The sequence below is a fragment of the Sander lucioperca genome, chromosome 22 (genome assembly GCF_008315115.2).
Source record: "Sander lucioperca isolate FBNREF2018 chromosome 22, SLUC_FBN_1.2, whole genome shotgun sequence".
Lineage (NCBI taxonomy): Eukaryota > Metazoa > Chordata > Actinopteri > Perciformes > Percidae > Sander > Sander lucioperca.
In genome coordinates this window covers 25759840-25782204 of record NC_050194.1, presented here as the reverse complement: position 1 = coordinate 25782204, position 22365 = coordinate 25759840, and the positions used below count along the sequence as shown (strand labels likewise).

Sequence of the window (22365 nt, the reverse complement as noted above, 5' to 3'; positions counted from 1 at the left end):
GCCACCCTAATCCATCCGAAATGCATTTTCTAGTTGCCATTGTCAATTAATCTGTTGATTATTTTCTTAATTAATCGATTCGTTGTTTGGTCTATAAAATGGTGAAAAATGTGGATCATTGTTTGTGACAGAGAAGAAACTACAAAATATTCACATTTAACAAGTTGCCATCAGAGAAGTTTTTTGTTTAATTTTTTTAAATCATTCAAATCGTTAAACTAAATAGTTGGGGATAAATGGAATAGTTGACTAACTAATCAAATCATCTTTGCAGCTCTACTTTCCACCATGCACAACTTTAATCTCATACACCCACCCCATCATCCCCTCCTCCCCCCTGACAGACGTCACACACACCCACCAATCGCTTCCTGCAGCTTTTATAAACCGGGACAACAGAGACAGAAGTCCCACACTGCATCAGTTTGTTTCTCGTGCACTTCCACGCTATGAGAGCACGCTTTACATCTTCTAAACTATAGCATATATCATTGCATATCCATTTCAAGTCCAGCTCCCTGTTTCTTTTTCAGTTTCTCCAGGACTGTCCCACCATGCGTCTCCAGTTTGTCCTTTGCGTAATGGCCCTGCTCGTCTGCCCGTTTCTGAGCGCCGGGTCGCGGATAGCCAAACGCTTCGCCATCGGCTGCTCGGAGAAGTGCGACAAGTCCCAGTGCCCGCCGATCCCCGCTGACTGCTTGGCCGGAGACGTGCTGGATCGCTGCGACTGCTGCCCGGTGTGCGCGTCCGGGGAGGGTGAGCAGTGCGGTGGCACTGCAGACCGCGAGTGCGCCGAGGGGATGGAGTGTGTGGTGACCGACGGCGTGGAGGTGTCCGTCACCGTCAGGCGGAGGGGCAAGGCCGGTGTGTGCGAGTGCTCCAGCCCCGAGCCGGTGTGCGGCAGTGACGGGGTCTCCTACCGGAACATCTGCGAGCTGAAGCTTGTCAGCAACCGGGCGATGAAGCTGCAGCAGCCGCCGGTGATTTTCATCCAGAGAGGATCCTGCGGGAAAGGTGTGTGTGTGTGTGTGTGTGTGTGTGTGTGTGTGTGTGTGTGTGTGTGTGTGTGTGTGTGTGTGTGTGTGTGTGTGTGTGTGTGTGCGCATGCGCTTGTTTTACTATATTCGTGGGGTCCAAAAACTGGGGAATACAGTATACTTGTGGGGTCCCGACAGCTTTGTGGGGCCAAAATGCTGGACCCCACAAGGTTAAAGGTCTGTTTGAGGGTTAAGACTTGGTTTTAGGATTAGGTTCTGGTTAGGGTGAGGGTAAGGGTTAAGGTTAGGCATTTAGTTGTGATGGTTAAGGTTAGGGTAAGGGGCTAGGGAATGCATTATGTCAATGACGGATCCCCACAAAGAGTGAAACAAACATGCGTGTGTGCGCGCTGATCTTTCTCTTCCTCCTCTGTTGAGCCTAATTGTCACATTCATAGAGTAAACCACCTAAACTGGAGTTTTCTGACCACTGCCCTTCTGTGTCACCATGACAACATGCTGAAAGAGTAGCCAAGGAAGCTACCAAGCACCACATGTATGGCCAAGTTGCTGTCTTTAGTAAACTTTTAGATGTATGTGACTGAGAAAACTGAGGAAGTTTTGCTTGTGCTACTGCAACTTTGCATTCTAGCCATCATCCTGTTAATGTCAGCGTTGGCCAAATGTTGTAGTCCTGCTCTAATACTTCCCATCTCAAACCTCTGGGGGACCCCTGGGTTCTGCAGTCCACAGTGAGGACATCAGTTTCCTCACAACTTCAACTAGTCGAGGGACATTTTAATATTTTGATAAGTTACAGCATCAGTGTACAGTATCTGACATTTATTACATTATAAGAAGCTGCTTTCTTCGTCCATCTTTGCCCTACCTCATTCTCTCTCTCTCTCTCTCTCTCTCTGTCTCTCTCTCTCTCTCTGTCTGTCTCTCTCTCTCTCTCTCTCTCTCTCTCTCTCTCTCTCTCTCTCTCTGGCATCTTTCCATTTCCTGATCAGTCAGATTTGCATCGGCGCCTTGCACTGCACCAAAACTCTAAAAATGGGGTTGTTTTTCACTTCTCTCTCTCTTTCACTCAGTCACTCACACACGCGCACGCACGCATGCATGCACACATGCACGCACGCATGTGTGCATGCACGCACACACTTCAAGTATCTTAACAAGGTCATAATGTCTTGAAATTAGGCCAGGAGGTCCTGAGTGCTGAAAAAACAACAGTGTTCCCCTGTGAGTGTGTCCCTGTGAGTGTGTCCCTGTGAGTGTGTCCCTGTGAGCGTGTATGTGAGAAAGCATATTAGGGTGCGCGCACACACACACACACACACACACACACACACACACACACACACACACACACGCATACTTTGTGGAGCTGCAGCTGTGCACACAGTTTGCTGAGTAAAGTTTTGTTCTGACTCTTGGTCAAGTTCAACCAGGTCAACGTTCCCTCCTTTTTTTCTCCATACCTTCCTGTCATCTCATCAGCCTTTTTCTCTGTTCTCCCCTCATCCTTGCCATCCTCTTCCTTCTTCTTTGTCTTCTTCCCCACATTCCCTCTCTTCCTTTCTCTCATCATCTTTTCTCCCTCCCTTTCCTCTTCTCCCCCCCCTTTACATGGAAAGGAGAGATGAATACAGAGAGGAGTCGGGTTTGCTCCTCCTCTGTCCTAATTTCCATCCCTTCTTTCAGTGTCTTGCCACACTTTGCCTCCTCTCCACTCTTCTCTTCTTTGTTCTTCCCATATTATATTCCCCTCTTTCCAAATGTTCTCCTCCGATTCCCTTTTCCTCTTCTCCGCATGCATCCCCTTTTTCCTTCATCTGTGGATTCAAGAGGGATGGAAGTTTAGCAAGTTATTCTTAGGATTTGAACTTTTTGAGCTGAGGAAAGAAATCTGGAAGATGTCAGACACACACACACACACACACACACACACACACACACACACACACACACTCTGTTAAGTCCTCTTTAATGATTCATCTCTTGGAGCTGATTGGTTGATTGTGTAACTTCCCAACAGAGATGCAGATCTAGGTCAATCCAGGTTATTCCACCCAGATTTGAAGGAATCTTTTATTTTTTTTTTGTATTATTTCTATTTCCTGTGTAGACTTGCATGCTCTTTTTTTTTTACATTGACATGCCTGGATACAGCATCAACAAAACACGGTTGCATGGTGACTCAACTCTTTGAGGGACCGGAGGAATGTGTCCCAGTTCAGGCTCGTCCAGCTCCTAATGAGATTTCACAGACAGTTCGAAACACGGGATGGCATGTTTAAACTGCAGTTTTGTGTGTTTAAAATGGAAAATACTGCTCAGCCAAGGTGTAAGTGTGGAACTAGTTAAAAAGCCAGTTTGGTGCAACTACAAATCACATATAGGCTACACTCCCTCACTGTTTACAAACTGCATGAAAAGACCAAAATCAACTTTGTGTCCAAGTCCATTGGTCCACTGTTTTGTTGGTGTGTTTAAAGGGCTGACACACCAACCTGACGGCCGACCGTCGGCAGAAAAGCCAGTCAGACTGATCAGTCGGCTCCCCGAGGTCCAAAAAGTGCCTCGGAACACACCGAAGAGACGCCGACTTGAGCGTACGTTCTGCGCGTGCGCCAGACGTAATACGTCTCCATAACAGCAGGCGGCGCTAATCTGTATTGTCGCCCTAAAAAATGAAAACCCGGAAATGATGAACGTGTCACGTGGGTCTGGCTTCTCCAGCCGAACATAATGGCGGCTTGTTCAGAATACGATCTCATATTGGACTAAAATAGTTCACCGAAACGTGTTTCTGAAAACATTTTAAGAGAGAAATAGGCCGTGCAGTTGCTGAATCTGTCTTCATTTCAGATCAACAAAGGTCAGTTTAAAAGATTTTCGTCAGATTTTGAGAGCCGTTAGTCAGGCTCATCCCGCTCGTCATTTCTGGGTTAGCGCTCCACCAATCAGATTGGTCATTGAGTCCGACTGCCCGCCCTCCCCGCCCAGCAAGTCAGATTGGCCAAAATGAAGGCCGACGGCCCCTACGACGGACGACAGCACGGAACACACCGAACAGACTCGAGTCACTGACCTCACCAGACTGTCCGACGGCCGATTATCGGGTTGGTGTGTCAGCGCCTTAAGGACGCTGACGTCTGAGCAGAGAATATTAAAATGAACCTGCTGAGTCAGTGTAGAATTGACCTTTTTGGACTTCAGTACCGACACCTGCAGTGTGTTTGAGGTCGGGGTGTTTCTCCGTTCATCTGACTGGCTCCTTTCAGTTCACTTCAAAGCTGCAGCAGCTGGCTCGCCACTAATCCTCCAGCCAAACACACCACACACACACACACACACACACACACACACACACACACACACACACACACACACACACACACACACACACACACACACACCAGTGTCTTGGAGGCGGCCAGCTGCAGCTGAGGCTGAAGTGAACATTCACAACAAACAGCTGTTCAGTCAGAAACTCTACAGCAGCACTGGAGGTGGTCCTTTAGATAAACTCATCAGTTTCCAGAGTTTAGTTTAGTTTATTGGTTAACACATATACAAATAATACAGATTAATATACACATTCAATGAAAGATGTGATGGAAAGATGCAAAAAAAAAACATCAGAGGGGCTTAATCTGGGAATTCTCCGATGCTTCCTTCAATTAAAATAGACAAATAAAAAAACTGAGAAGAAATAGAAAAAAAGCCAAAACTCAAATTACACACAATATCAAAACAACAGAATAAATATGAAAGGTAAAATAATATTAGGAGTTACATGGGTTGTTTACAAGACATCCCATTGGGAAATCATTGCACGGACAAAAACAAACTTTGAACAGCTTTCTTAAACTGTACAGTGCAGACTGATCTCATGAAGTGGCGTATGTATGACTCGCCAATTCATATGCTATTATTGGCGTGTCATCAAGACGCATATTCGCTTTGTAGCGTGTTTATCAACGTGTTTGGCCTCCATTGACTTACATTACATTGCGATTGCTTGTGAATTGACGCCGTAGCGAGTAGTATGAAATCGCGAAAATCCACATAGGGAGGTTGGTCGGGGAGGGAGTTCTGTTGTTTACTGTTTTGAAAAACTTCATAAATACTTAGCAAACTAAGTAATGATAATGTAGAGTGCCAGACGTTATGGTTATTCTTATGATTCTGATGAATATTTAAATGCGATTATTGCCTGTGTGAGAACTGATGTAGCCTAAGCTCCTGATAGTTTTTTTTCTTCTTCTTTTGGAGCAAAAACAGAATACACTACTGTATTATGCACTTTCATATGCAAAGTCAAAGGACACGCTTTCTTTGGTATGTAATCGAGACAAAAAAGTTCTATCTGCTCCTCCAGCATGGTCTATTTAATCTCTGAATAAGAAGAAGTGATATGAAGTAGGGCGGCAACTAACAATTATTTTCGTTGTCGAATAATCGACAACGTTTGGTCTCTAAAATGTCAGAAAATGGTGAAAAATGTGGATCACTGTTTCCCAAAAGCCCAAGATGACATCCTCAAATGTCTTGTTCTGTCCACAACTCAAAGATATTCAGTTTACTGTCACAGAGGAGAGAAGAAACTAGAACAATATTCACATTTAACAAGCTGGAATCAGAGATTTTGTCTCCTTTTTTAATGAAAAATGAGTCAAACTGATTATCAAAATAGTTAGTTACTTGTAATTGGTGTTTTCATTGTAAACAACTTGGCTTGTTTAACAGCGCCTTAATGAGAAAAGAAAGATGTAGCAGCGCCGCTGGAGTGAAACCAAAATGGGGTTAGTAAGGGGGCAGCAGCGGTTACACATGGACCGATACAATTGTCTCAGTACACATGCTAACACACCCCCCCCCCGCTATCTCTCTGTATATTTTGATGCTCTGAGTCATTTCCTTTCTTTTATAAGCATCAGTGGGAACGAAAGACCGTTTGCAGCTGCTCTCAGATCTACACTTCATACACTGCACTCCACATCTGGATTTGGTTTAAAACAGCAGCTACAGTTTGGGTTCTATCACACGTGAGTGATGCAGTTCATTGACGGTGTGTTTCCCCCCCTTCAGGTCAGCAGAACCCTGACAGTCTTCGTCACAAGTACAACTTCATCGCTGACGTGGTGGAGAAGATTGCACCTGCTGTCGTTCATATCGAACTGTACCGCAAGTAAGAACAAAAACTACCTAACAATACTAACAATGAGGACTTAAGTTCCAGCCATTAGCTAAACAAATGTCATTTTAATATCACTGGCATCTGACGATTCCTGGTGGTCAAATATTGGCATTTAAAAATGAATTCCACTCATGGTCCCCTGGCAGATCCCAGTCCTTTGACTTTGGTGATCCCCTGACCTTTTCTCTAGCATCCCCATGAGGTTCACATTTGTGTGCATGAATGAAATATTAAATGGATTGCCATGAAACTTGTTACAGACATCCATGTCCTCCTCAGGATTAAAGGACAATTCCGGCACAAAATTAACCTAGGGGTTAATAACATATGTGTACCGAGTCGACCGTTCTCTGGGATCTGTTTTCATGCTAATTGACTGACTATAGCTTGAAACAAGCTACTGCAAACCAGTGATTAGCTTGTAACGCTAGTAGTCGGGGCAGAGGGTAAATCACTATTTCTATACCATTAACAAGGCTCAAAATAGCACCACACTTCCACGGTAGCATAATGAGGGTCCCTACATGTAAACCGAAGCATTGAGAACTTTGTAAGTGTACAGACAGTTTATTAAAAAGATAGTTTAGAAAACGCCATGTTTGAGCTATGTTACTGGTTACTGGTTTCTGGTCATGACTGTTTTCTAAGATATATGTTATTAACCCCTAGGTTTAGTTTGTGCCGGAATTGTCCTTTAATTGTAATAGCTTTGGTAATTGCCTGAGTTTCCATTTTAGCGTCATTCTCAGGTCAAAGTATTCAATTTGTCACTTTGGTTTATGGCCAAATACCTGCACAATAACAACATTCTCAGCCATTAAGTGTGTACTCTGTATGTAGCGCTAAATAGCAAATGTTGTGGCCAGGATAGCTCAGTCGGTAAAGCGGGTGCACATATACAGAGGTTAATGCCTTGATGCAGAGGGTCCAGGGTTCGAGTCTGACCTGGGATGTTTTCCTGCATGTCTTCCCCCTCTCTCTCCCCCTTTCATTGCTTTCCTATCATTAAAGGCAGAAATGCCCCAAAAATAATCAAAAAAAAAAAATAGCAAATGTTATAGCTGCTAGCGTGTCAATAAACCTAATCTTGTTTGTCAATGTTTACAGTCAAATCATACCTGCAGTTAAACCTATTATATTACTGATGTAGTTTAGTGAAGCAAGAGTGTAGAAGGAATGTATATTTTGTTTTGAGTTAACGTTCATTTATGGGATTGACTTGGGTTAGGGGTTTAGGTTAGGGTTCATGTTGTTTGATGTTATAAGTCAGAAACATGATCCGCCTCTTCCTCTTTCTGCTCAGGATGATATTTTCCAAGCGGGAGGTGGCGGTAGCCAGCGGCTCTGGCTTTGTTGTGTCAGAGGACGGACTCATCGTCACCAACGCCCACGTGGTGGCTAACAAGCACCGAGTCAAGGTACGCAAAGCATTCTTTTTTTTTTTTAAGATTATTTTTTTGGGCTTTTCCGCCTTTAATTGACAGGACAGCTAGGTGAGAAAGGGGAGAGAGAGGGGGAAGATATGCAGGAAATCATCACAGGTCGGACTCGAACCCTGGACCTGGGCATAAGCCTGGACCTGGGCATAAGCCTCGAAGTATATGTGCGCCTGCTCTACCCACTGAACCAACCGTACGGCTTTTACAAACATTTTGTTTTCGTGATGGATTGTACCATAAGTAATTTATTGTTTTCCAAACGTACTCTGCATTTAACGTATTTAACAAATAACCAAAGAATATCAAATGAAATGGCAGTTTATCAGGGGCAGAGGTAATCTATATCCACGACGTTCCACTTCCGGGATTGCTCCGGTGCTGCCCTAAATTCCGCCGGATGTCACTCATTTCGGCCGGATGTCCGTTACCTTCCTCTTTCTTTGTGTTAAACTCCTGTGGAATTATGAGGACTATGGTTAACCGCACAACTAAAACTACTTTTGAACGTACACGTTCCACCAAAAAAAGTTCCTTCCCGAGGTTATTTAGCAGAGGCACCATGGCTCCGTCCAGTGCTTAGCACTGTGATTGGTTTAAAGAAATGCCAATAAACCAGAGCACGTTTTTCTCCCATCCCAGAATGCTGTGTGGACTCGCCAGACCTTCCTCCGCAGCGCTGTGGAGGAAGGTCTGGTAATGCGAGACTAGGGCAAAGGCAGCATGGCTGGTACTGAGTAGGGTAACGTTTGTTGGTTCCTCCAGGTGGAGCTGAAGAGCGGTGCCACATTCGACGCCAAGATCAAAGATGTTGATGAGAAGGCCGACATCGCCCTGATCAAGATCGATGCACCGGTGAGCAGAAAGAGAGGGATGGAGAGATGAATGGATGTGATGGGATGCTTCCTATTCTTGATTTTTATTGTCTTTGTAGGGACCCTTTTTTGTGTTCTTTGAAATTGGATAATTTTGAAAATCATTACAGTGCCAGCCTCTCTCTCGCGCTTGATGTCTTAGATGTTCACAATAGATGATAATTTTCCGTTAATGTTTCTATGGCTGCGTCCGAAATTCCACACTAACATGCTATTTAGTAGGCCAAAACAGTATGTGAGATTTTAGTAGTAATGACAGCGTTCATAACAAACAAACGGACAGAAACCAAGGAGCTCTGTAATGTCAATAACGCTCTAATTTACATTTCTACATATTTAAATGACTGTTGGTCTAGTTATTCACCTCTTTCAGTAATTTAAGCGTTATCTGGCGATGCCTCTAGAGCAGAGGTCGGCAGGGGTTACCATGGTTACGCATCTTCAACGGAAAGGAAGCTCTCGGGAAGTGACGCTGAAAATTACAGATTAGCGCATCCGAAAAGATCCACACTACTGTTTAGTTACACAAGAGTACGTTGAATGATAGTTTACATGTTGAGTATGTAGTGCAGAGGAGGAGATTTCGGACGCGACCTATTTCTATTTCAAAGTCTGCAGAAGTTTTCGTAGTTATGGAAGCTGAGCATGTGCAGAGGAACAATCAGGTGTTGACAGACTGCTGGTTGGCTGCAGTGATTAATTATTTGTCAAATTCTTTTGAAAATCAAAGGCGATGATAAAATCTTTGTCCATTCATGTGTCGTCCAAAAATCTAAGACAACACTGATTTGATTGTGCCACAACTTAGGGAAGTAATGAATCGTAATCAAGAGGAGATATCAAGTAGAGATATATCATAAAATAAGGTGACATTTGTTTTTAATCATTCACAAGAAACCTAGCCTGACGTGGTCTGATACTGCTCCACTGGGCTGTGATTATGGGGCGTGTTTCAACCGAACCAGGAAAGAAAATGCCTCTGCACTCAACTGGATAGACCTACAACCAATCAGAGCGCCCCATCTTCTTAGCGACCATCGGGGCCAGCTGATAAATTAAACTTTTGCCGAATCCCATAGGAAGGACGGCAAAAACATCTTTCCGATCGACAAATGCCTTGACCGTGGTTCTCTGTTCCTCTTTTAAAATGAATACGCTGTCGATATCTTCTATAACAGATGTGATGGCGGAATCTATCCATCTCAATTCTCCAACGGCAGCCATCTTTGTTGTAAACAAATTCAACCGAAGCGCTCTTTGGTGACGTGGTTGATTCCGTTACTGTTGATCATCTGTCCATCATCATATAAAGCCCGTCCTGACAATTTGATTGGTCCGAACAGCTCTGGTTGGAGCATAGTTGCTCCACAACGGATCAAGTCCAGACCGAACTTCCCGACCTCAAATGTTGTGGGCGGGGCTAAGTTCAGCTGGCATCCATGCTACAAGAAAGCACATCTTGCCCCTAATTTCATCATCATTTCATATTATCTTTTCTTTCCTTCTCTCTGTCTGCCTTTGTTTCTGAAAGTTCCTCTCTTTGTGTCCCATCTCTTTGACAGACTTGTCTTTTCTTTATTTTCTAAAAGAAATTAAGGTATTCATTCCTTTTTTTGTAAAATGTGCTTTCGTGAGCATTCCCTAAATGGAATGGAATGATTTGATGACAGTAGGATCTTTTAAGCGAGGCACCTCAGCGAAATAATACCATGACTCGTGTAAGTGGATATCTGTGGAGGAGGTCAGGAGATGGAGGGAAACGTTTTATGTGATCTGCAATGATTCTTGCAATTTTTGTGTGGTATCTCCATGGTTGAATGCACTCATTTATTGTCTCTTTGGATGAGAGCATCAGCTAAGTGAATGTAATGTGGGTTACTTTGGGTTTTCATTTTCTCGCTTTTGGTCCAGGGATGACTGGACAGCCGGGTTCAGTTCAGGAAGGGAAGTTTTCCGCAAAACTTGCAATGGAAAAAAAAACATTTTTAGCATGAGAAAGTCAATGCGTCTCATTTTAGTACAGACACTGGAAAGTCAGAGCAACAACATCCTGCACTCGGTCAGACACTTAAAGGGGAATGTTGTCCACTTTCAGGGGTAAAAATAGAAATTTTAAAGCCAGATTCACAGGCTCAAATAGTATATCATTGCATCCAGCTGTGCTTACAAAAAGCAGATAAAAGGATGCATTACACAAATCTGATCTGGATTATGTTTCTACAATATTAAAAATACAAGATTTGAGAAACTTTATGACCTTTTTTAAAATATTAAAATGTAGATATTAAATGGCTCTATTTAAGGACCTGTGGTATTTACTCTACATGAGATTTGGGGGTTTGGACAGGATTGCACTCACTTTCATTAAAACAAAATGCTAGGCTATATCATGTGTAGTTACTTGTGTATGGCAGAAAAAAAATAGTATTTTCCATACAAGTATGAATTTCCGAGACTGTCCTCCCCCTGAAAAACGCCCACATAAGTTGTTTGTTCAAGCAGCAATAACGACGTATATTTATGTTTATTATTGCGGCGCCCTCTAGTGGCCGTAGTAGTAATGACAGAAACAAAGCAGGAAGTAAGGTGATGAAGTACAAAAGTGCCAAATTTCTGCGTACGGAGGCTGGTTGGGGGTGGTGGAGACCGGGGTGAATATTTTTTTAAACTTTACTGAACAAACGTAGCTACGCCATGTTCCGCGTCACGTCCGTAATCAGAAGTGAAGTCTGATTTTAACCCAAACCACTATCTTTTTCTAAACTTAAAGCTTTAGCGTAACTTTTTGATATTAATAAACGTCCGTTACATTCAAGCCATTGCCAAATGAGTTGCTACAAAGCTAATTAAGACTATCAGCTCCACACAACTCCCTCTGCATTTCTCAGTATGGCTATGTTCAGAAGATTGTGGCGTCTGTTGACTTTTGCGTGCAGAAACTCGAGTGAAGATAATGACCTCTTCTGAAGCGTCCATGTTTTTTTAATCCTCTGTGTCCTCCTTGGCTACTAGCAGCTGTGTGGAGGAGGGGTGGGGGCTGTGCGCGATCACGGAAGGCTTGTATCATGTGGACATGCCAACAGTGTTGTTGTCATTACCGTCTCTGGTTTAGATATGACAACATATTTCCTGCCACCGCTATAGGGGCACTAATTTATGAAATGCTTCTGTGGTTCGTATTAGAATGTAGGAATAAAGGACCTATATCGTTGTATGATTTAGAGGACTTGTTGGACTTTTCTATTATCTCATGCGGGCTCCACTATTTAGAGATTTGACCGATCAATGAAGGTTCTTATATTTTCTCCAAACCAAACTCCTGCTGTTGTTGTAAGTTTAATTAAACTCAGACATATTTACCTGTAGATCTGAGCCCATACATAGACAAACATGAATTCAGTGAATCTGCACGGAGACACAGAGAGACACTGCAGGATGTGAGTTCATGTTTGCCGGTCAGACAGAGACAATCATGGTTTTCCTCGGCATGTTTGGGCGGGGAGGCAGGGTGTAACTGGAGCTTCAGGGGATGAAATTGTGCAGAAATCCAAAAACTGCTGAGCACTTGTGGTTGTGGTTTACATGCACATGAAAACTAAGAGGCAACTGTACAGTACTTCTGACTTGATGTCTTACAGCCCTCCACCCTCCCACACATCCATCCCAAGACACACACACACACACACACACACACACACACACACACACACTTACACTCCCTCAGCTGCTTACATCAACAGTTACAGCAGTTAGTGTAATGATTTAAAAGTTGTCCTTAGTTTTCTCTTCCAAATGTCGGAAAAAGTTTATATTCTAAGAAATACTGTATTATAACAATTAAATCGCCTTTTTCAAAGATCAAATCACAGCAGAAAAGTAATTATTATAAATATATAAATCTATTATAAATCAAGATTTTGATGGCCTATTTATGGATAACTGGAATATCGGTGGAGGCAAAGCTACACAGTCGGAGTAGCACGAATCTTCCTGCACATACTCAGTGCAGGTCAGTGTTAAACTGTTTTTAGGTGTAATTACCACTGTAAAGAGTTTGCAGACGAAGCAGTCAGACGTGTAACTGCATGTTCAGGGCAGATAAGCTTCTGCTTCATAACTTTCAGAGGACAGAGACATAGAGGATTTGTTCTACTTCCTAATCTAAGTCTTTCTCTTGTCACTGCAAATTCTACTGACTTCTCTTGTGTTGCCCTGGAGTAATGATTGTGATCTCGACATAACCCAAACTGTCTTGCTGTGATCTTTAGATAGCAACTGAAGAGCCAGTGGTGGGACATTTTACTATACATTGGAATCATTCCTACAAGCCAGGGGTTCTCAAACACATCACTCAAAGGTCCACATCTCATTTTTATTCCAGGCCAAAGGTCCGGAACAGTTGGCAATAACAAAAAAACATTCATGTTAGCAGCATTCTTAGCTTCATGTAGTAAAATTACAGCAGTATTCTTAGCTTCATGTAGTAAAATTACAGCAGCATTCTTAGCTTCATGTAGTAAAATTACAGCAGTATTCTCAGCTTCATGCAGTAAAAGTACAGCAGCATTCTTAGCTTCATGCAGTAAAAGTACAGCAGTATTCTCAGCTTCATGCAGTAAAAGTACAGCAGTATTCTTAGCTTCATGCAGTAAAGGTACAGCAGTATTCTTAGCTTCATGCAGTAAAAGTACAGCAGTATTCTTAGCTTCATGCAGTAAAAGTACAGCAGTATTCTCAGCTTCATGCAGTAAAGGTACAGCAGTATTCTTAGCTTCATGCAGTAAAAGTACAGCAGTATTCTTAGCTTCACGCAGTAAAAGTACAGCAGTATTCTTATCTTCATGTAGTAAAATTACAGCAGCATTCTTAGCTTCATGCAGTAAAAGTACAGCAGTATTCTTAGCTTCATGCAGTAAAAGTACAGCAGTATTCTTATCTTCATGTAGCTGTAGAGCAGTATTCTTAATAGGGATGTCCAGATCCGATCACGTGATCGGAAATCGGGCCCGATCACGTGGTTTCAGACTTGATCGGAATCGGACGTTACCTCCCGATCAGGACTCGGATATATATGTATATATATTCTCATTATTTTTTAACACATCTATAGTTATGCGGTGGCACAGAGTTAGACCCTTTTGACTCCACACAGAAACAGCAGTATTCTTAGCTTCATGTAGTAAAAGTACAGCAGTATTCTTTGCTTCATGTTGTAAAAGAACAGCAATATTCTTAGCTTCATGTCGTAAAAGTACAGCAGTATTCTTAGCTTTGTGTAATAAAAGGAAGTTACACATTATACATTTCTGCCATTTTTTTCTGGCGTTTTACTGCCTTTTTCAACAACTTTTGCGACACTTTTTACAACGTTTCTGTTGCCTTTTGATGTTTTTGTCCCCCTTTTTCAACCTTTTTGTCGCATTTTTCAACCTTTTTTGTTGATTTATTCGTGAATAGCCAACATTACTAACAATGTTTTGATCAATAGAAAATGTATTTCAAAATAGGAAACGTTACACTTCATAAGGTATTGTATCCATAACACGAGCTATGGGCCGACCTTGGTCCGGACTTGGAGAAGCCCTGCTATAAGCGATTGGTGAAACCCCACTGAACAGAATATAATATGTAAATGTGTGTTTGAGTCACCAGTGTTGGCTTGTACTGTTGCCACTGAGGCAGGTATTCTCTGAGCATGTGCAGACAGGAGCTCTTTGGTGTTGTTTTGACTCATCCAGTAAAGCCTCACAGCGATATTCCACCTATATCCAGCATCAATCTTTTTCCATGACACGTGTCCATGAGCAGCTTATAGAAACTGCTCTCAGCTGATCTGATCAACTCATAGGATTTAATAGGCCAGCATGTGATTCATCCTGTTATTTACTATGACTGCTGAAAGAACTACTCGTGCTACTGCAGACACTTTGTGCTTAACATTTGTAGTGAAACAGCTGGAGGGATGCAGAAATTATGGTCTTCTAAAGAGCGACAGAGATCATTTTAAAGTTACAGAGATTGAAAGGGAGAAAACACATATGTGGTATTAATTGTAGTTTGAGTTCATGAGTAATACCTGTTTGCACAGAGAGAGCATTATCTGTGCTGATCTGTCATTTTTTTTTATTCTAAGCTTTTATCCCTTCAGTAAATTAATATAAAAATATTGATTACAGCAGCTTTAAACACATCAGACCTTCATATCTGTCCATTGTCCATACAACCACCAGATGGCCTCTGATTTTCCTTCCTTTTCGGATGTCCCTGTTTTCAGCCGGATGTCCCACCCCTTCCACTTTCATTGTGTTGGCATTCTAAACTGGATTTGTGAGGACTATGGTTAACTGCTCCTCAGATCTCTGCAGGGTAAATCCAGACAGCTAGCTAGACTATCTGTCCAATCTGAGTTTTCTGTTGCACGACTACTTTTGAACATTCACATGTTCCACCAAAACAAGTTCCGGAACTTTTTTTTGCAGAAGCACCGTGGCCCCGTGTAAGACGATTGTGATTGGTTTAAAGAAATGCCAATAAACCAGAGCACTTTTGTCTCCCATCCCAGAATGCTGTGTGGACTCGCCAGACCTTCCTTCCCAGCCCTGTGGAGGAAGGTCTGGCAATGCGAGACTAGTTCAACCCTGACATAATGGGGGGAATTTTTTTTTTATTTAAATTGAAACGGGTGCGTTAAAGCAACACCAAAGATTCTTTTGTACCTTAAAATAATGTTTCCAAAATCGTTTCAGTGGTTCATCAACTCGTAACAGGGTGAACGGCACTTCTGCATTCACTTTGCGGCTCTCTACCGGCTATAACCGAACTATGCAAGTTTGCCAGATCGGGTAGCGGATCTGTAGTTCGAATGAGACATACGACAGCGGTAATGGACAATTCCTCTTCCAACCTGTAGGGGGACCGAAGAGGAAAAGTGCTTTGGTGTTGCTTTAAACACCCTCTTGTGTGCGCAAGCGCACCGCCTATTTAATACCCGTCACTGATGATTGGGTTACACCTCTGACACACCCACCAAACGAGTGAAAACGTACCTCAAAGCCCGTTGCACATCATTTCACACCGTTTTGAGGAAACATGTCGTTCAACACGGAAACCGTAGCAGCCGTTTTGAGATTGAACGTGCCCCCGCTCCTAGTGGCCATCCCCGGCCACCTCGTCACCTGCATCTCATTCCCTCATCAGTCACTGTACTCACTCCGAAAACCGGTAGAAGCAGGTAGTACAGTAGAGTTATAAAGATAAAGATTAAAATAATATAAAGATTATTGAGTATAAAAAAAATAAAAAAATGTGGTCCTTTGAGTGCTAAAAACAAAATTCTGTTGACCTCATTGTACTGGGGTGGCAGCAGAGGGGAAGATCCTTGTTACATAAAAACAAAACCATCTGCATGGCTTGATACCATTACAAGTGAGAAATGTTTGTTTGTGGGATGTGGGTTAAAGGACAAATCTGGCGCAAAATGAACCTAGGGGTTAATAACACGTGTACCGAGTCGACCGTTCTCTGGGATATGTTTTCATGCTAATCGAATGTGACCAGTTTTAGCGCAAACCACTAATTAGCTTATAAAGCTAGTCGTCGGGGGACAGATAAAGTAAAAAGAAATCGCTATTTCTACACCACTAACAAGGCTCAAAATAGCACCACACTTCAACGGTAGCATAATACATGCAGGCGCCATCTTGGGAAAACAGTCACGACCAGTTGAACGACGAACGCTGTGCTTGAGCTATGTTACTGGTTACTGGTTGCACAGCGTTCGGTGTTCGACTGGTCATGACTGTTTTCCCAAGATGGCGCCTGCCTGTATACATGAACGCTACTGTCTTTCTAAACTATCTTTTTAATAAACTGTCTGTACACTTAAGTTCTCAATGCTTCAGTTTACATGTAAGGACCCTCATTATGCTACCGTGGAAGTGTGGTGCTATTTCGAGCCTTGTTAGTGGTGTAGAAATAGCGATTTCTTTTTACTTTACCCGTGCCCCAACGACTAGCTTTATAAGCTAATTAGCGGTTTGCGCTAAAACTGGTCAAATTTGATTAGCATGAAAACAGATCCCAGAGAACGGTCAACTCGGTACACATGTGTTATTAACCCCTAGGTTCATTTTGCGCCGGATTTGTCCTTTAACTGACCTGTAACATGCTTACTGTACTTGAGATTTTATGCACGATGGAAGAATGGATTTGGAGAGAGAGATAATGACAAGGAGAGAATGATGAGAGAAGAAGCCCCAACGTGTTCTTTGTTGTGTTCGTTGCATCTGGTTGCTTTGTTGCACTCTGCTGTGTTGGCGTCTCTTCAATTACGACTGAACACAGCGCCTCGGCTTTGTGATCTCACCATGGACAAAGCGCTGTCATCCTGAAAACCACAGAGCGAGAAACATGGTCATTTTCCTGGTGGGCGGAGCTCAGCAGGCAGTGTGACAGCCGGTGGCTTCAGATGATTTGAGTTCTGGTTCAGTGCAGCCAAACAGGGAAGCTTTATGTTTAACCGATGGGTTAAAGCTCTGATTAGAAGAGCTGAAGGAATCCATTCATAAGCACCTTGTTTATGTCTGTATATGATTAATGGTGATTTAGGAGGGAGATAGTTTGCGTGCGGTGGTGGTGTGTGGACTGACCTCATTAGAAGAATAACTAATGCAAATTGCCATTGGGATTTAGTATATCTATGTATCATCATATCATATACAAAAAGTACTTTGACTTGCAGACAAGAGGGATGTTCGTTTAAGTGTATCCAATGGTGGAATGTAACAAAGTACATTTACAAGTACATACTGTACTTAAGTACACATTTGAGGTACTTGTACTTTACTTGAGTCTTTTCTTTTCATGCCACTTTCTACGTCTACTCCGCTACATTTCAGAGAGAAATATTGTACTTTTTACTCGACTACTAAATGTACTCAACTACAGTATAGTGTATATTTAGGTTAGTCTGGCAATCACCAGACCAAGCTCAATCTTTTAAGATTGAACATTAGTCTGGGGAGTCTGCTCTGGATTTTCTACTGCACAAGAGGCGTGATCAACGGGCATAGTTCAAATATCTCTGTACGCAATTGGATAGTCCTTCAACCAATCAGACCAATGATCCAGGTGACGTAGCAGCGACAGCGGCATCAACGGGTCGCTGCGCTTCGGTGACCGCCATGTTGAATGTAAACAAAAAAGCTGCTTGGTCACTTCTCTATCGTCATCATGTTAAACCTGCCAATAGCGCGCGCCAAGGTGGATAAGCCAGTTTGTGATTGGTCCCCGCAAATTTGTAACGGAAGCAGGAGCCAACTTGGCGCCAACTTTCTCGCTAGATTTAGCGACTTTTTAGACCCTCTTAGCAACTTTATTTCTAAAAGGCGGCTAGCGACAGATTTAGGGACTTCAGACCATCAAGGGAAAAGTGAGATATATTATGTATTAGATTGTATATTGTAAATAATTTCCATGCATGCTGCTCAGAGTAATCACAGTCTATGGCTCTTCTACGGGGTCTTTCTCCCTCTCCCCTTCAGCCGTGAGCAGCAGGCAGTCAGTCGACATGCAAAGGAAACATCTGGCGACTTTAAAGGTCCTATGACATGCTGCTTTTTGGATGCTTTTATATAGACCTTAGTGGTCCCCTAATACTGTATCTGAAGTCTCTTTTATATAGACCTTAGTGGTCCCCTAATACTGTATCTGAAGTCTCTTTATATAGACCTTAGTGGTCCCCTAATACTGTATCTGAAGTCTCTTTATATAGACCTTAGTGGTCCCCTAATACTGTATCTGAAGTCTCTTTATATAGACCTTAGTGGTCCCCTAATACTGTATCTGAAGTCTCTTTATATAGACCTTAGTGGTCCCCTAATACTGTATCTGAAGTCTCTTTTATATAGACCTTAGTGGTCCCCTAATACTGTATCTGAAGTCTCTTTATATAGACCTTAGTGGTCCCCTAATAATGTATCTGAAGTCTCTTTCCTGAAATTCAGCCTTGGTCCAGAATTACAGCCACTAGAGCCAGTCCCACAATGAGCTTTCCTTAGGATGTGCCATTTCTGTGTCTGTAGCTTTAAATGCTATTGAGGAGGAGAGGGGGGGGGCAAGGTGGAGGCGGGGGGTTTGGCCTTAACCAACTGCCATGCTTCGCTTGTTTTCAAGCCATGATTCTCTCTCTCTTTCTCATGGGTGGGCCAAATTCTCTGGGCGGGCAAAGCAGAGAAAGGGGAGGTAACCTTTCCCCTTATGACGTCATAAAGGGAAGATTCCTGATTGGCCCATCTGAGCTTTCATTTTCTGAAAGACAGAGCAGGATACCCAGGGCTCGGTTTACACCTATCACCATTTCTAGCCACTGGGGGACCATAGGCAGGCTGGTGGAACTCATATTAATGTTAAAAAACCTCATAAAGTGAATTTTTCGTGCCATGGGACCTTTAAGCGACTTTTACAGCTATTGCTAGCTTCTTTTATAGGAAAAGAGTTGGCAACACTGTTTACACTGTAATTTAAATGTACTGCTCAGTACAAGTCTTGGTCACAGTTTCTTTAATGACCAAACGTATGGGATTCAAAAAAGAAAAATGCTTAAATATATATACAGTATTTTTGTTTTGAAGTCTCGAGTTTGGCATTTTGGCTGTCCCCATCTTGGTTTTTTGGAGCCTAGAAGTGACCACATTTGGACGAAAAGGTGGAGCTACGTTATCAGCTGACATTACAGTAGGTTAGGTTAGCAAGCCAGCTCTATGTGCAAAAAAGTTACCCAAAAACTTTATTGATCGCCTGAAGGCTACAGTGGATGCACACTTTAAGCTCAGATTTTGGCTTCTGTTTCAGGCTCTGCATTTTATTTTGCTTTGTCATATGTCATGACTCATCCAGACCACATATACACACACACACACACACACACACACACACACACACATACTCAAGTTGTTGGTCATGTACAAATGTGTTGCACATAGCTGAGGTTTTGAGATGTGCTTTTCGTGCATGTCATTCAAAGTCAGTTTTGCATTTCATCTTCATTTATTGTCTGGAAATGTCTTCGTCGCTCCACATCTGCGGTGAGACGTGAAACACATTCACATCTGTCAATTCATTCATTTCATTTGTTCTTACTGCCCTCCTCATTTTGTTCCTCCTGCCTTCTCTTTCTCCCTTGATACGTACAATATGTTTCTACCCCCCCCCCCCCCCCCCCTCTCTCTCTCTCTTTCATACCCTTAAGTGGGTCAGAATCTTCAGGCTTGTTACCTAACAGAAGAAATCGGTAACACGTGTCTATCATCAGGATTACACACACACACACACACACACACGGTTCAGGCCACTTTCGAACCAGTGAAAAGAGTAAAATAGAAAATGCTAAAATGTCTCGTCAAATAACCAAAAACTGATCAAACACTGGCACATGCTGATTGAGAAAATAGGTTTTCAGAGCCTTTAACAACATATTTGAAAATCATTTTGACACTGAGTTTTGCACAAAAAAAGGGAGGACTTTTGTGACTTAATAGACAGTAATAGCGTGAGTTGAGGTCGGCTGGGTTAGTTCCAAACGGCAAGAAGCCTGGGCCACTTGTATTTATCTTAGAAAATTTGAATTTGCAAAATTTTTGTTACATGCCTTTGAGTGTTTGTGTTTGGGTGTGTGCATACTGCCTGAAAATAATTAGCACTGGCAGAGCAGACAGCATCCTGCAGTATGTTTCCAGGAGTGTTTCCTGGCTTTCAGAGAGCGAGAGAGAGAGAGAGAGAGAATATTCTACTTAAAGGACAATTCCGGCGCAAAATGAACCTAGGGGTTAATAACAGATGTGTACCCACTCTGTCGTTCTCTGGGACATGTTTTCATGCTAATCCAATGTGTTTGTAGCTTGAAACAAGCTAGCACGGACCGCTGATTAGCTTACAACGCTAGTATTCGGGGCACAGGGAAAGTAAAAACAAATCACTATTTATACCACTAAAAAGGCTCAAAATATCAATATCAAAGACAGATTATAAAGACGTATACAGGCGGCCGCCGTCTTGGGAGCTACTGTTTTTCTAAACTATTTTTAATTAACTGTCTGTACACTTACAAAGTTCTCAATGCTTCGGTTACCATATAGGGACCCTCATTATGCTACCGTTGAAGTTTGGTGATATTTTGAGCCTTTTTAGTGGTATAAATAGTGATTTGTTACTACTTTCCCTGTGCCTCGAATACTAGCGTTGTAAGCTAATCAGCGGTCCGCGCTAGCTTGTTTCAAGCTACAAACACATTAGATTAGCATGAAAACATGTCCCAGAGAACGACAGAGTGGGAACACATCTGTTATTAACCCCTAGGTTCGTTTTACGCCGGTATTGTCCTTTAAATCTTTTTTAACAGATTATTACTTATAAAAGTATTTATTGGGCTGTGTGTGCATGCGTGCGTGCGCAAAATCTAATAATTGCGAGTCAGCTGATCAGAGCTGCAGCCATACAAACAACAGTACAAATAAAAATCTGTTGGATATTCATAAACTTATCGCGCTAGTCTTGTTCTGGATCTCTCTTCCCATCTCATGCTGTAATGACACATGGGTGTGATTAATTTCTTTGGCAGTACTCTTTATTTGCACATTTAAGTGTTGACAGAGATGTAGGCAGAAATGTGCTACAGCCAGGGCTGCCCACATGTTCCTGAGAATCGATTGATATGATGGAAAAAAGATGAGGGCAGAAGATGTTTTACTGGATTTAAAAACTAAACATTGTGTCAAATCCTATTTTGTGAAGCTTCCGTAAAAAAAAAAAGTGTAGTTGTACTAAATTAACCTGTTGATTATGTATGTATGTGTGATTTTTGGAGGCTGATACATGAACTCTGAATGAACTGAGTGGCAGGTTGGTGCTTTATTCTTACAGGATACAAAATGTAATGTTAAACAAAATGAAGGGATTCAGAGGAGTTACAGTTAGAAGCCCAACAAACAGAGCAGCGAGTCTGACTGACAAGTTGTTCCGTCCTGGTGGAAACCAGGCTGAAACGGGCCGTCGTTTATCCTGATTTACAGTTTAGAGTTTGAGTTGTGGATGAAGAGAAGCTGACTCAGCTCTCCACAGGAAATCCAAACAGTCTGTCTCCAAACAGCTTAGAGGGAATAAACTGCTGTTTATTGCTGTGTGTTCGTGTGACTGTGCTTGTGTACATTCAATCTTAGTTCATCATTCATGTTCCTATGACTCTGTTTTTACCAAAGTTTGTTTCCACCAAATTTAGATTATATACTCAACGTGATAGCCTACTCTGCATTTAAAGAGTTTGGAGGATAATTTCTTTTTTTTAGCCTCTCTAAACTAAAAACACGTGTTACGATTGTATTACATAAACAATGTGTTTATCTGCTTCAATCAGACAGTCAGGCAATACAAACAGATACTATTAACTTTATACTGACAGCTGTCTTTGGCCACTACTTTGAACAAAAGCTCTGTATTTAGTGTCTCAAACTGTCCTCAACCATACTTCTCTTGCTGTCTCCCTCCCCTGTGTGTTTGGTGGAGCAGATGAAGCTGCCGGTGCTGCTGCTCGGCCGGTCGGCGGACCTGCGTCCCGGCGAGTTTGTGGTCGCCATAGGCAGCCCCTTCTCCCTGCAGAACACCGTCACCACCGGCATCGTCAGCACCACCCAGAGGGGGGGCAAGGAGCTGGGCCTACGCAACTCTGACATGGACTACATCCAGACCGATGCCATCATCAACGTGAGTGACGAGACGGAGACAGACAGACAGACCGACGGACAGGCAAAAAAATTCTATGGGAGAACACAAATACTGTGTTTTAATGAGGTTCAGCAATTTTGTTCTCAAAATTC

General features: G+C 42.5%; 1 protein-coding gene and 1 long non-coding RNA gene across 2 annotated transcripts in view; one reads left to right on the top strand and one right to left on the bottom strand.

Annotated features, from left to right (window-relative positions):
- Positions 1–377: 377 nt before the first annotated feature.
- Positions 378–22365, top strand: part of htra1b (HtrA serine peptidase 1b) — a 34296-nt gene continuing 12308 nt past the window's right edge. Inside the window, exons 1-5 of the mRNA XM_031315896.2 lie at positions 378–1014; positions 6078–6177; positions 7490–7604; positions 8388–8477; positions 22058–22252. Coding sequence (XP_031171756.1) covers positions 555–1014; positions 6078–6177; positions 7490–7604; positions 8388–8477; positions 22058–22252 — 960 coding nt within the window. The 5' untranslated portion in view covers positions 378–554. The remainder of the gene's footprint in view (positions 1015–6077; positions 6178–7489; positions 7605–8387; positions 8478–22057; positions 22253–22365) is intronic.
- On the bottom strand, positions 2448–4594 carry LOC116061597. Its single transcript, XR_004107747.2, has 2 exons — positions 4188–4594; positions 2448–2815 (listed from the first exon to the last, which is right to left on the bottom strand). It is a non-coding gene; the product is annotated as an uncharacterized LOC116061597 (long non-coding RNA).